Source organism: Cyprinodon tularosa, unplaced genomic scaffold, assembly GCF_016077235.1.
Source record: "Cyprinodon tularosa strain WSP-4 unplaced genomic scaffold, ASM1607723v1 ctg1222, whole genome shotgun sequence".
In the NCBI taxonomy this organism is placed as follows: domain Eukaryota; kingdom Metazoa; phylum Chordata; class Actinopteri; order Cyprinodontiformes; family Cyprinodontidae; genus Cyprinodon; species Cyprinodon tularosa.
The window spans coordinates 67,459-82,294 of NW_024038029.1; the positions used below are offsets into that span (position 1 = coordinate 67,459).

General features: G+C 42.2%; 1 protein-coding gene across 4 annotated transcripts in view; it reads right to left on the reverse strand.

Annotated features, from left to right (window-relative positions):
- LOC119777333 (apoptosis-stimulating of p53 protein 1-like) overlaps nucleotides 1-14,836 on the reverse strand; it is a 66,694-nt gene that overhangs the window by 33,898 nt on the left and 17,960 nt on the right. For 2 of the 4 annotated variants that reach the window (XM_038276165.1, XM_038276164.1), the window contains exons 2-4: nucleotides 12,460-12,607; nucleotides 2,180-2,287; nucleotides 1,838-1,899 (exon numbers count right to left, since the gene is read on the reverse strand). In XM_038276165.1, coding sequence (XP_038132093.1) covers nucleotides 1,838-1,899; nucleotides 2,180-2,287; nucleotides 12,460-12,607 — 318 coding nt within the window. Of the gene's footprint in view, nucleotides 1-38; nucleotides 340-1,319; nucleotides 1,466-1,837; nucleotides 1,900-2,179; nucleotides 2,288-12,459; nucleotides 12,608-14,836 lie in introns of those variants that run through there. The other 2 variants (XM_038276167.1, XM_038276166.1) reach the window with 2 other exon arrangements.

Here is a 14,836-nt window from a genome sequence, read left to right on the forward strand (position 1 = left end):
TGCAGGCTGTCCCCCTGCTGTCCCCCTGCTGTATTTACCTGCAGGCTGTCCCATGTGATCCTGCAGGAGCGCACCTTGATTTTGCTGCATTGTCCTTCAACAGTGAACTCCTGGACCAGGTCCACCTCCTTCCACTCCATGCTCACCGCCTCACAGAAGCTCCTTCACAACTTTCCTCCCTGCTCCTCGCTCCTCGCTCCTCTGATGACTCATCAAACTCTCCCCAGAATGAGCTGCTTGTCCTCAGAATCCCCAGAATCAGAACCAGAATCAGAACCAGAACCGCTAACAGAACCGGAACATTCCAGCCCAGAAGCAGCATCAATCTGCAGCTCCTGCTTCTGAATCTTCATCCAGATCTCCTCCTCCTCCTCCTCCTCCTCCTCCTCCTCCTCCTCCTCCTCCTCCCCCTCCCCCTCCCTCTGCAGCTGCTGTCTGCTGCAGCGAAACCCCCCCCCCAACGCTGCATCAGCGCCTGGCGGGGCTCCAGCTGCCCTCCCCCCTCCTCCCCCTCCAGATGTGCGTGATGAGGAAGAGGATGCCGGCTGATGAAGGCTATGCTGAGTCACGTGTCCTGATGGACACCATGCGGGACATCCTGCAGCTCTGACAGATTCTGGGCGGTTCCGGTTTGGCGCTGCTTTGACAGAGTGATCCGGTTAACTACGGTCAGCAGGACAACTTAGAAATCAGTGAATAGATCTGCTGCTGCTTGTTTCACTGAGCCGTTCTATGTTCAGGTCTAGAGCCTTGATGTCCAACAGAGACCTGTCTGTCCCCTCATGTCCCTCTGACAATAGAATTATCAGTAACTAGTCATTCTAACTAGTATCTAGGGTGGTTACTGGTAACTAGTTAGCCTACCAGTAACCACCCTAGTAACTAGTGAACCGCCAAATATACATAAGACTTAAACATGTAACTAGTAACAATAAGTAGACTAGAACTAGTAACTAATCACTTAAACTAGTTGCTTTAACAGTTTATACTTCAGTACCTGAGTTAGTATTTTGGAGCAGTAACTTAAACTAGTCTTTATAACTAGTGGTGATCACTGATGCCCGGCACAATTAACCAATAGGAATGCAGATAGAGATGAAAGACGGCCTCCCACGCTGTCATCATCAGCCCCTCCCTCTCTTAAAGAGACAGAGCAGTGTGACGATGTCACTGAGCGAGCAGCTGGTCTCAGGACTTGGTGTTGCCATGGAGACCGATGCCTGTCCGATTGACCAGGTTTCAAGTCCCTTCTTTGACTGACAGGAAAAACAGCGACACGTCAGATGATGAAGGCTCAACATGAGGAAGAGGAGACTCACCAGGCTGCTGCCCCCCCCGCTGACCTCACTGCAGGGCAGGGGCAGAGGTGAAGACCGGGACCAGGACCAGGACAGAGACCCAGACCGAGAGTGGGACTGAGACTGACAGGAGCCTTAGAGACGAGTGCAGGAGAGTCTGAAGGTGGGAGGAGGAGGAGGAGGCCAATCCTCTTAGCCCGGTTATGTCATGGGAGCTAATCCTAGCTTCACTGGCCACCGCGGGGGGGGGGGGATTGGGTGAGAGTGACTCAGTGTGAGGTAGACAGTGGTGGGAGAGGATGAGTGGGCCTGACCCGACCCGGGGGCTGGTTCTGACACATTTAGGACCACACCCAGAGCCATCAGGGAGGTTATGTTCACGCCCTCATTGGTTCCTTGTTCTCAGGTACGGCTGGACTCAGACGGACATCAGATGGACATCAGATGGACATCAGATGGACATCAGATGGACATCAGATGGACATCAGATGGACATCAGATGGACGGACCATCAGATGTTCGCACTACGCTCCACCTACCTTCTCTGGTCCGCTCTCTGCTGCCTCCACCACCTGGTTCTGATCCAACTGCTGCTGACCGCCTGTAGATTACAGAACAAACTGATGACCAGGAGCTCTGGGAGACCAAACCGCATGAAACACCACACCACCAGGACCCCCCAGGACCAGACGCCCCAGTATCAGAACCCCCCAATCTAGCAGAATGTTTCCCTTATATCATTTTCTATAAACCACCCCCCCCCCCCCACCCCCCGCACACACACACACACACACCATCCCCCTTGTGTGTGTTTATCTTTGAATGCATTGTGGGGACCGGCTGTTCCTAGTGGCAAATCTACTGAGGTGTTGCAGTTTTACCTGGTGGCCACAGGGGGCAGTGTCTGAGGTAGAAGTGGACCTCCGGCCTCCTGCCCCCCCACTGCTGGAGAAGATCCAACAGCAGCAGCTGCTGAGGAAGAGCTCGCTCTGGGAAGAGATGAAGATGGCATCACATTACTGCTCTGAGGTTCCACCAAAGGTTCTCTAAAGGTTCTCCTGAAAGTTCTCCTGAAGGTTCCTCTAAAGGTTCTCCTGAAAGTTCTCCTGAAGGTTCCTCTAAAGGTTCTAATGAAAGTCTCCTGAAGGTTCCTCTAAAGGTTCCTCTAAAGGTTCTAATGAAAGTTATCCTGAAGGTTCCTCTAAAGCAGTGGTTCTCAAACCTTTTCTGTCATTCCCCACTTTGGACAAGGGGGAATTTTCAAGCCCCGCCTGTCCCCATCGCCCCAACACAATGCTAATGAAATATGAAACAATCTTAAAATGTTCCAATTTTATTGAAGTAACAAGTAGTATCTAAATACAAACTATCTACATCAAATAACAGCAAGCTCAAAAATAAAGAAAATAAAAATGCAGCTCAAAGATAGAAAAAATTAAAGTGCCACTCTGCAATCTGTTAATAAAAGAAAAGAAGTGAAATCCATCTGGCATGACAGGTCTATTTATCCCTGCATTAGTGGCTGCAATGAGCCTGTTTTGCATTGCACAGTTTCTCAAAACGGTGTTGCAGGCTTGATACTGCCACTCTCAAGTCATGCTTTGTTTTCAGTGAAGCAACAGCTGAAAAGCCCATCTCTATGGAAGTAAATATGTGCCATCAAAATTTAAATAAAAAATACCTCTGAAATTTGAATGTTGTATATTAGTGCTTACTTTTTCAGTATTAAAATAAATTCAGAATATATTTTTAACCTAAAAAAAATTCAATGTCATTATTTGTACATTAAAAAAAAAGTTCAGTGTATTTTTTTTTACACGGTTGCAATTTTCAGTTATTAAAAAAATTCACATTCCTATTTCAAAGTGATAAAATTTTCAATATACATATTTTTCACAGTTTAAATTTTCTGTGTTAAAAAATTCAGCATATAAAAAATTCAACTTTTCAAAATTCAAATGCAATATTTTCGTTGTCCTCCATTTCAACTTGCTCAAATTCACTGTCTCAAATTCAGCGTCTAAAAATTCGCTGTAAAAATGGCCAAGGTTACTTCAGGTCACAGACATTAGCAATGGATGTCCGATTCCAACATCCACCTAATCACGTGACACAACCGTCATATTGAAGAAGTACCAGTATCACCCAGGCTGGCGACCATGGAGGCGAACTCAAACCCAGCGGTGAGTTTACTGCTTTCATATTTCTGTAGTATATTTTATTTTGCGCATGAAGTTTGATACATTATCTTAAAGCCTGATTTAAAACACTGGTTTGGGCCGTTGTTAATCTTACACCGTGTAGTGCCGGCATATTACTTCTCGCTACCTCCGAGCATCACCTCCCCCCCACCCCCCCAATTTCCCCCGCTTTATTTCAAAAAGAAATACCACCTTTCCAGGCAGTCTTAGTAAAGTCATAATTTTTCAGGAGATGCTACCGCTAATGTAGTAAGCTAATATGGCTGCCTTGTGTGCTTCAAAGAGGGGCTGTGAACAGTTCCGACCCCACTCTGATCAGCTACTGTATTGTTAGGTGACTTCATTTATGAATTAATTAAGAAATTCTTTGTCATTACAACATCATTCAAAATACCAGTTACCTACCAAATTCTAGATTTATTTGTGCTTGATATAGTTTCTACAATTTTAATGGGAGAAGAGCACAGTAGGCATCGACTGCCTGTCTGTCTCACCTAAGACAACATACAAACAACCCAGAAAGTCACCACCCATCAGTTCTCTTTAAAGATTCTAGACTTGGCGCAAGTGGTATTTCTTTTTGAAATAAAACGGGGGAAATTGGGTGGGGGGGGGTCCTCGGAGGTAGCGAGAAGTAATATGCCGGCACTACACGGTGTAAGATTAACAACGGCCCAAACCAGTGTTTTAAATCAGGCTTTAAGATAATGTATCAAACTTCATGCGCAAAATAAAATATACTACAGAAATATGAAAGCATTAAACTCACCGCTGGGTTTGAGTTCGCCTCCATGGTCGCCAGCCTGGGTGATACTGGTACTTCTTCAATATGACGGTTGTGTCACGTGATTAGGTGGATGTTGGAATCGGACATCCATTGCTAATGTCTGTGACCTGAAGTAACCTTGGCCATTTTTACAGCGAATTTTTAGACGCTGAATTTGAGACAGTGAATTTGAGCAAGTTGAAATGGAGAACAACGAAAATATTGCATTTGAATTTTGAAAAGTTGAATTTTTTATATGCTGAATTTTTTAACACTGAAAATTTAAACTGTGAAAAATATGTATATTGAAAATTTTATCACTTTGAAATAGGAATGTGAATTTTTTTAATAACTGAAAATTGCAACCGTGTAAAAAAAAATACACTGAATTTTTTTTTTAATGTACAAATAATGACATTGAATTTTTTTTAGGTTAAAAATATATTCCAAATTTATTTTAATACTGAAAAAGTAAGCACTAATATACAACATTCAAATTTCAGAGGTATTTTTTATTCAAATTCTGATGGCACATATTTACTTCCATACATCTCACAGAGATATGATGTGGCAAAGGGAAGAAGAATGCACACAGCTCTCTGCCCGATGAGTGGATACTCCCTCTCCACTCCAAACCAGAAACATGAACATGTGGCTGTGTGAATCAAACGCCGTTATTCATTTAAGATAAAATATTTCAAATTCAGTTATTTATGATCAACCTGCGCCGTCAATCCCGGCGCATGTGCGCTTCATTTGCAGTCTGGACGCTGAGGGTAAACATGCTGTGTCTCTGACTGCAGCGCTGAGAGGGACTCCTGCGATAGCGGGGGAGAACGGGGTTGGGAGGGAGGAGGCGCCCCACGGCAGCACCTGCCGCTGGAGGACAAGAAAAGGAACGATACGTGCTTTCACGTAAGAGTCTCCAAAAGTCGCTAGATTTGTCGCTAGTCGCTTTTTTGAAAAAGAGTCCCTGGAGGGGTCTGAAATATAGCGACAAAGTCGCTGAGTTGGCAACACTGGGGCGCGAAAGTTTATTCCGTTACAAATAATATGCCGACGAATCGTCAATCATTGGCGCGCCCCACCTGTCACGTCTCAATTCCCCACCAGTGGGTCGCGCCACACACTTTGAGAACCGCGGCTCTAAAGGTTCTAATGAAAGTTATCCTGAAGGTTCCTCTAAAGGTTCCTCTAAAGGTTCTAATGAAAGTTCTCCTGAAGGATCCTCTAAAGGTTCTAATGAAAGTTCTTCTGAAGGATCCTCTAAAGGTTCCTCTACAGGTTCTAATGAAAGTTCTCCTGAAGGTTCCTCTAAAGGTTCTAATGAAAGTTCTCCTGAAGGTTCCTCTAAAGGTTCTAATGAAAGTTCTTCTGAAGGATCCTCTAAAGGTTCCTCTACAGGTTCTAATGAAAGTTCTCCTGAAGGTTCCTCTAAAAGTTCTAATGAAAGTTCTCCTGAAGGTTCCTCTAAAGGTTCTAATGAAAGTTCTCCTGAAGGTTCCTCTAAATGTTCTCCTGAAAGTTCTCCTGAAAGTTCTCCTGAAGGTTCCTCTAAAGGTTCTAATGAAAGTTCTCCTGAAGGTTCCTCTAAAGGTTCTAATGAAAGTTCTCCTGAAGGATCCTCTAAAGGTTCTAATGAAAGTTCTTCTGAAGGATCCTCTAAAGGTTCCTCTACAGGTTCTAATGAAAGTTCTCCTGAAGGTTCCTCTAAAGGTTCTAATGTAAGTTCTCCTGAAGGTTCTTCTAAATGTTCTAATGAAAGTTCTCCTGAAGGTTCCTCTAAAGGTTCTAATGAAAGTTATCCTGAAGGTTCATCAAAAGGTTCTAATGTAAGTTCTCCTGAAGGTTCCTCTAAATGTTCTAATGAAAGTTCTCCTGAAGGTTCCTCTAAAGGTTCTAATGAAAGTTATCCTGAAGGTTCATCAAAAGGTTCTAATGAAAGTTCTCCTGAAGGTTCCTCTAAAGGTTCTAATGAAAGTTCTCCTGAATGTTCCTCTAAATGTTCTAATGAAAGTTCTTCTGAAGGATCCTCTAAAGGTTCCTCTAAAGGTTCTAATGAAAGTTCTCCTGAAGGTTCCTCTAAAGGTTCTCCTGAAAGTTCTCCTGAAGGTTCCTCTAAAGGTTCTAATGAAAGTCTCCTGAAGGTTCCTCTAAAGGTTCCTCTAAAGGTTCTAATGAAAGTTATCCTGAAGGTTCCTCTAAAGGTTCTAATGAAAGTTATCCTGAAGGTTCCTCTAAAGGTTCTAATGAAAGTCTTCTGAAGGATCCTCTAAAGGTTCCTCTACAGGTTCTAATGAAAGTTCTCCTGAAGGTTCCTCTAAAGGTTCTAATGAAAGTTCTCCTGAAGGTTCCTCTAAAGGTTCTAATGAAAGTTCTCCTGAAGGTTCCTCTAAATGTTCTCCTGAAAGTTCTCCTGAAAGTTCTCCTGAAGGTTCCTCTAAAGGATCCTCTAAAGGTTCTAATGAAAGTTCTCCTGAAGGATCCTCTAAAGGTTCCTCTAAAGGTTCTAATGAAAGTTCTCCTGAAGGTTCCTCTAAAGGTTCTAATGAAAGTTCTCCTGAAGGATCCTCTAAAGGTTCCTCTACAGGTTCTAATGAAAGTTCTCCTGAAGGTTCCTCTAAAGGTTCTAATGTAAGTTCTCCTGAAGGTTCTTCTAAATGTTCTAATGAAAGTTCTCCTGAAGGTTCCTCTAAAGGTTCTAATGAAAGTTATCCTGAAGGTTCATCAAAAGGTTCTAATGTAAGTTCTCCTGAAGGTTCCTCTAAATGTTCTAATGAAAGTTCTCCTGAAGGTTCCTCTAAAGGTTCTAATGAAAGTTATCCTGAAGGTTCATCAAAAGGTTCTAATGAAAGTTCTCCTGAAGGTTCCTCTAAAGGTTCTAATGAAAGTTCTCCTGAAGGTTCCTCTAAATGTTCTAATGAAAGTTCTTCTGAAGGATCCTCTAAAGGTTCCTCTAAAGGTTCTAATGAAAGTTCTCCTGAAGGTTCCTCTAAAGGTTCTAATGTAAGTTCTCCTGAAGGTTCCTCTAAATGTTCTAATGAAAGTTATCCTGAAGGTTCAACAAAAGGTTCTAATGAAAGTTCTCCTGAAGGTTCCTCTAAATGTTCTAATGAAAGTTCTCCTGAAGGTTCCTCTAAAGGTTCTAATGAAAGTTATCCTGAAGGTTCATCTAAAGGTTCTAATGAAAGTTCTCCTGAAGATTCCTCTAAAGGTTCTAATGAAAGTTCTCCTGAAGGTTCCTCTAAAGGTTCTAATGAAAGTTATCCTGAAGGTTCCTATAAAGGTTCGAATGAAAGTTCTCCTGAAGGATCCTCTAAAGTTTCCTCTAAAGGTTCTAATGAAAGTGCTCCTGAAGGATCCTCTAAAGGTTCCTCTACAGGTTCTTATGAAAGTTCTCCTGAAGGTTCCTCTAAATGTTCAAATGAAAGTTCTCCTGAAGGATCCGCTAAAGGTTCTAATGAAAGTTCTCCTGAAGGTTCCTCTTAAGGTTCTAATGAAAGTTCTCCTGAAGGTTCCTCTAAAGGTTCTAAGGTAAGTTCTCCTGAAGGTTCCTCTAAATGTTCTAATGAAAGTTATCCTGAAGGTTCATCAAAAGGTTCTAATGAAAGTTCTCCTGAAGGTTCCTCTAAAGGTTCTAATGAAAGTTCTCCTGAAGGTTCCTCTAAATGTTCTAATGAAAGTTCTCCTGAAGGTTCCTCTAAAGGTTCTAATGAAAGTTATCCTGAAGGTTCCACTAAAGGTTCTAATGAAAGTTATCCTGAGGGTTCATCTAAAGTTTCTAATGAAAGTTCTCCTGAAGGTTCCTCTAAAGGTTCTAATGAAAGTTCTCCTGAAGGTTCCTCTAAAGGTTCTAATGAAAGTTCTCCTGAAGGATCCTCTAAAGATTCCTCTAAAGGTTCTAATGAAAGTTCTCCTGAAGGATCCTCTAAAGGTTCCTCTAAAGGTTCTAATGAAAGTTCTCCTGAAGGTTCCTCTAAATGTTCAAATGAAAGTTCTCCTGAAGGATCCTCTAAAGGTTCCTCTAAATGTTCTCCTGAAAGTTCTCCTGAAGGTTCCTCTAAAGGTTCTCCTGAAAGTTCTCCTGAAGGTTCCTCTAAAGGTTCTCCTGAAATTTCTCCTGAAGGATCCTCTAAAGGTTCTAATGAAAGTTCTCCTGAAGGATCCTCTAAAGGTTCCTCTAAAGGTTCTAATGAAAGTTCTCCTGAAGGATCCTCTAAAGGCTCCTCTAAAGGTTCTAATGAAAGTTCTCCTGAAAGTTCCTCTAAAGGTTCCTCTAAAGGTTCTAATGAAAGTTCTCCTGAAGGTTCCTCTAAAGGTTCTAATGAAAGTTATCCTGAAGGTTCCTATAAAGGTTCTAATGAAAGTTCTCCTGAAGGATCCTCTAAAGGTTCCTCTAAAGGTTCTAATGAAAGTTATCCTGAAGGTTCCTCTAAAGGTTCTAATTAAAGTTCTCCTGAAGGATCCTCTAAAGGTTCCTCTAAAGGTTCTAATGAAAGTTCTCCTGAAGGTTCCTCTAAAGGTTCTAATGAAAGTTCTCCTGAAGGTTCCTCTAAAGGTTCTAATGAAAGTTCTCCTGAAGGTTCCTCTAAATGTTCTCCTGAAAGTTCTCCTGAAAGTTCTCCTGAAGGTTCCTCTAAAGGTTCTAATGAAGGTTATCCTGAAGGTTCCTATAAAGGTTCTAATGAAAGTTCTCCTGTAGGTTCCTCTAAAGTTTCCTCTAAAGGTTCTCCTGAAATTTCTCCTGAAGGATCCTCTAAAGGTTCTAATGAAAGTTCTCCTGAAAGTTCCTATAAAGGTTCTAATGAAAGTTCTCCTGAAGGTTCCTCTAAAGGTTCTCCTGAAAGTTCTCCTGAAGGTTCCTCTAAAGGTTCTCCTGAAATTTCTCCTGAAGGATCCTCTAAAGGTTCTCCTGAAAGTTCTCCTGAAGGTTCCTCTAAAGGTTCTCCTGAAATTTCTCCTGAAGGATCCTCTAAAGGTTCTAATGAAAGTTCTCCTGAAGGTTCCTCTAAATGTTCAAATGAAAGTTCTCCTGAAGGATCCTCTAAAGGTTCCTCTAAATGTTCTCCTGAAAGTTCTCCTGAAAGTTCTCCTGAAGGTTCCTCTAAAGGTTCTCCTGAAAGTTCTCCTGAAGGTTCCTCTAAAGGTTCTCCTGAAATTTCTCCTGAAGGATCCTCTAAAGGTTCTAATGAAAGTTCTCCTGAAGGATCCTCTAAAGGTTCCTCTAAAGGTTCTAATGAAAGTTCTCCTGAAGGATCCTCTAAAGGCTCCTCTAAAGGTTCTAATGAAAGTTCTCCTGAAAGTTCCTCTAAAGGTTCCTCTAAAGGTTCTAATGAAAGTTCTCCTGAAGGTTCCTTTAAAGGTTCTAATGAAAGTTATCCTGAAGGTTCCTATAAAGGTTCTAATGAACGTTCTCCTGAAGGATCCTCTAAATGTTCCTCTAAAGGTTCTAATGAAAGTTATCCTGAAGGTTCCTCTAAAGGTTCTAATTAAAGTTCTCCTGAAGGATCCTCTAAAGGTTCCTCTAAAGGTTCTAATGAAAGTTCTCCTGAAGGTTCCTCTAAAGGTTCTAATGAAAGTTCTCCTGAAGGTTCCTCTAAAGGTTCTAATGAAAGTTCTCCTGAAGGTTCCTCTAAATGTTCTCCTGAAAGTTCTCCAGAAAGTTCTCCTGAAGGTTCCTCTAAAGGTTCTAATGAAGGTTATCCTGAAGGTTCCTATAAAGGTTCTAATGAAAGTTCTCCTGTAGGTTCCTCTAAAGTTTCCTCTAAAGGTTCTCCTGAAATTTCTCCTGAAGGATCCTCTAAAGGTTCTAATGAAAGTTTCTCCTGAAAGTTCCTATAAAGGTTCTAATGAAAGTTCTCCTGAAGGTTCCTCTAAAGGTTCTCCTGAAAGTTCTCCTGAAGGTTCCTCTAAAGGTTCTCCTGAAATTTCTCCTGAAGGATCCTCTAAAGGTTCTAATGAAAGTTCTCCTGAAGGATCCTCTAAAGGTTCCTCTAAAGGTTCTAATGAAAGTTCTCCTGAAGGTTCCTCTAAAGGTTCTAATGAAAGTTCTCCTGAAGGTTCCTCTAAAGGTTCTCCTGAAAGTTCTCCTGAAAGTTCTGCTGAAGGTTCCTCTAAAGGTTCTCCTGAAATTTCTCCTGAAGGATCCTCTAAAGGTTTTAATGAAAGTTCTCCTGAAGGATCCTCTAAAGGTTCCTCTAAAGGTTCTAATGAAAGTTCTCCTGAAGGATCCTCTAAAGGCTCCTCTAAAGGTTCTAATGAAAGTTCTCCTGAAAGTTCCTCTAAAGGTTCCTCTAAAGGTTCTAATGAAAGTTCTCCTGAAGGTTCCTCTAAAGGTTCTAATGAAAGTTATCCTGAAGGTTCCTATAAAGGTTCTAATGAAAGTTATCCTGAAGGTTCCTATAAAGGTTCTAATGAAAGTTCTCCTGAAGGATCCTCTAAAGGTTCCTCTAAAGGTTCTAATGAAAGTTCTCCTGAAGGTTCCTCTAAAGGTTCTAATGAAAGTTATCCTGAAGGATCCTCTAAAGGTTCCTCTAAAGGTTCCTCTAAAGGTTCTAATGAAAGTTCTCCTGAAGGTTCCTCTAAATGTTCTCCTGAAAGTTCTCCTGAAAGTTCTCCTGAAAGTTCTCCTGAAGGTTCCTCTAAAGGTTCTAATGAAGGTTATCCTGAAGGTTCCTATAAAGGTTCTAATGAAAGTTCTCCTTTAGGTTCCTCTAAAGTTTCCTCTAAAGGTTCTCCTGAAATTTCTCCTGAAGGATCCTCTAAAGGTTCTAATGAAAGTTCTCCTGAAGGATCCTCTAAAGGTTCCTCTAAAGGTTCTAATGAAAGTTCTCCTGAAGGTTCCTCTAAAGGTTCTAATGAAAGTTATCCTGAAGGTTCCTATAAAGGTTCTAATGAAAGTTATCCTGAAGGTTCCTATAAAGGTTCTAATGAAAGTTCTCCTGAAGGATCCTCTAAAGGTTCCTCTAAAGGTTCTAATGAAAGTTCTCCTGAAGGTTCCTCTAAAGGTTCTCCTGAAAGTTCTCCTGAAGGTTCCCCTAAAGGTTCTAATGAAAGTTCTCCTGAAGGTTCCTCTAAAGGTTCTAATGAAAGTTCTCCTGAAGGTTCCTCTAAAGGTTCTCCTGAAAGTTCTCCTGAAAGTTCCTCTAAAGGTTCTCCTGAAATTTCTCCTGAAGGATCCTCTAAAGGTTCTAATGAAAGTTCTCCTGAAGGATCCTCTAAAGGTTCCTCTAAAGGTTCTAATGAAAGTTCTCCTGAAGGATCCTCTAAAGGCTCCTCTAAAGGTTCTAATGAAAGTTCTCCTGGAAGTTCCTCTAAAGGTTCCTCTAAAGGTTCTAATGAAAGTTCTCCTGAAGGTTCCTCTAAAGGTTCTAATGAAAGTTATCCTGAAGGTTCCTATAAAGGTTCTAATGAAAGTTATCCTGAAGGTTCCTATAAAGGTTCTAATGAAAGTTATCCTGAAGGATCCTCTAAAGGTTCCTCTAAAGGTTCCAATGAAAGTTCTCCTGAAGGTTCCTCTAAAGGTTCTAATGAAAGTTATCCTGAAGGATCCTCTAAATGTTCTCCTGAAAGTTCTTCTGAAAAATCTCCTGAAGATTCTACCAAAGGTTCCTCTAAAGGTTCTCCTGGAGGTTCCTCCAGTAGACGATGGGCCCACTGCATTTATAGGACAGATGGACAGGAAGTTGTCACAGGAACCGGCGGCACAGCTCTAGCAGAATCAGATCCGCCTCTGCAGCCCTGATGGATTTGCTTCCTCTATTCCAGAGGTCATGGATCAGATAATCCAGACCCATTTTAAAATGGAAAAATGTTTTTTTATATTTTATATATATATATATATATATATATATATATATATATATATATATATATATATATATATATATATATATATATATATATATATACATATATATTATTTTTATTTTTTTTATGACATCATCATACAGGTCATAACCAGGAAATGAAAAATTAAATGAAAAAAAGAGGCAGGATGTCTGCTCCAGCGTGTTCTGGCATCAACCGGTCAAACTCTGTCTTTAATGAATATTAAATTTATTCCGAAAATAACGTGAATGGAAGGAGAGTGAGAAGCTGAACCTGCAGGCAGGACTGAGGGCTGAGAAAGCCCATGATTGTCATCTAATAGCAGAGCGGTTCTGGAAGGAACCAGGTCTGGTCCAGGGCTCACCATGTCCATTCCAGACTTCTGCAAGGTGACAATCGGACTCGCCCGCCTCTTTGCAGTACTCCACCACGTCAGCCACCCGTGTTGCTGGTGTGACTGGGACCTCCGTGAGCATCTGCTGGGTGTCATTCAGATAAACTGTCAGGATCACCTGTAACCATGGAAACAGAAACAGCAGTCATTTAGTAGCTGGCTACCCGCACTAACTACTGGATGCTCTCCGGTGTCCGGCTGGACCAATAAATTAGGGAACCAGCAGAAAATAACCAGAATTTAGGTTTTCTTCTTCATTTGCCCTCATAAGCCCATAACCACCGATGGTGGACTGAGCTACCAGGGAGACCCGAAACGCGTCCCTCTCATTCTCTACAAGCGCTGTCTGCAACTTCTTCATCACCTCTGGAGGATGTTGACCATGACTTGGCGTAGGGGGACCGCTGTAGACCAATGGAGGTCTATGGATTCCCTAAGATGGAGCTGTCACTTTAGAACCATCTCACTGCCAAGAGTCCAAGGAAAGATCTAGTTTAGTCCCAACGACTAACAGAGTTCCACCAAATTCCAGTGTGTGAACATCACAGATACCCTCACCTGGACTGGAAACACCACCTCACTGGTCCAAAGGACCCAGAAGCGCTTGGACTTCCTGCCCCCCCATCCTCCCCACCTTCTCCAGAAGCACCATAGAGAGCGTTCTGAGCAGCTGTCTCACTGTGTGGTGTGGAGGCTGCAGCGCCTCAGACTGGAAGAAGGTGAGAACAGCAGAGAGGATCATGGGGGCTCCTCTTCCCTCCATGAAAGACATTTCATCCCAGCGCTGCGTGTCCCGAGCCCGTGACATCATCAATGACCCCTCACCCCCCCACCATGGACTGTTCTCCCTGCTGCCCTCTGGGAAGAGGCTTCACAGCATTCAATGCAGGACCAGCAGGTTCTGCAGCAGCTTCTTCCCCACTGCCATCACACTGATCAACTGATGAGGAAACTCTGAATCACAGACTGCATCACACTGATGACACCAAACCAACACACTGCAGATTTGCTCCATAGATATTAATGCTCTGTTTTTTGCTCCATGTTTTTTCTCCTACACTGTTTACATTTGATCACTGCTGAACTTTATGGATGGAAATGTTATGAGAGCTCTACAAAATGAAATTTCATTAAAAGTTGTCTAAGTCTTTCTGATCAACAGCTATATTCAAACCTCTGGTCAGAGAAGTGGGCTCCCTGGAATGGCCAGAGTGGGGAGGCCACTCAGACGGGCACATGAGGGAAAAGCTCACGCTACAATGACATCATGTTCCCAGCTGGATTATTATCAGCCTGAGAGTCACCTCAGGACCTGGCACATCGGACTGGCATAGAGGAGCATATAATGACTGGCTGCACCATCTCAGTCCTTCTTTTTGCCCTTGCCATGAACATGACAGTCAAGTCGGCAGAGATGTTTGTAGGGGTCCGGTCCCCCAATAAGTGTCAGGCTGAGGTTTGAAGAAACAACAGAAGCAAGAAGTCTACAAACAAAATACTTAAATCAAGGAAAACTGACATGAAGGACAAATAAATGATGAGGAACCAGCAAAGACTGAACAGAAGGAGTATATATGGGAGGACTAATTGACAGACGAGTAACAAGTGTGAAAAGAAGAATCTAGAAGTGAGCTGGGAGAAGGAGACTGACACAAAAGGGCAACAGAGAATAAACAAGAAATTCCAAGAACTCAAATACAACCACAAATAACTAGAATACAAGAAAATGGAAATAAAACCAATTAAAACTCAAAGAGAAAACTTAAACACAACCAAAACCATGACAACAAGAGCGGTCATGGACGCCTTCCTGTCCTCAATGCTTTTAGGATAGGCATCCCTGGAACATCTCCTAAGCAGCTGTTCCAATCTGCAAGCACAGGACCCTTCAGGGCAAGAAACGCCAGGAGCCAAAAGCCATCATGTTCATCAGAGCTTGAAAGAAGTCCAACATCTATGCACAGGTAAAGGCTCGCCTTCTGGACTCCACCACTGCCTGGAGACTCGAACTGGACTTGGGGAAGCCGTTAAAGTTCCCAGCCAGGATAAAGGTTCAAAGGCTTTTTTAGATCAAGAAACACAGCTCCAACCACGCCACTTTTATCCAGTGAATGTTTTATATTTTCTATGAAAAATAAATTAGCAGTTTCTGTGGAGTGTTGAGTTCTGAAACCAAATTGCATTGAATGAGTGGTATTTAAATGTGTGTTGGCCAATCAGCTTTTTCTGCAACTTTTGACACTGTAGGTAAGTGTCATGATGGGTACTCTAAGAGTGACCCAATTATGCAGAACACCACTGACGGACACAGGAATAAAAGTTCAACAAGTTTATTTGAACACAAGCA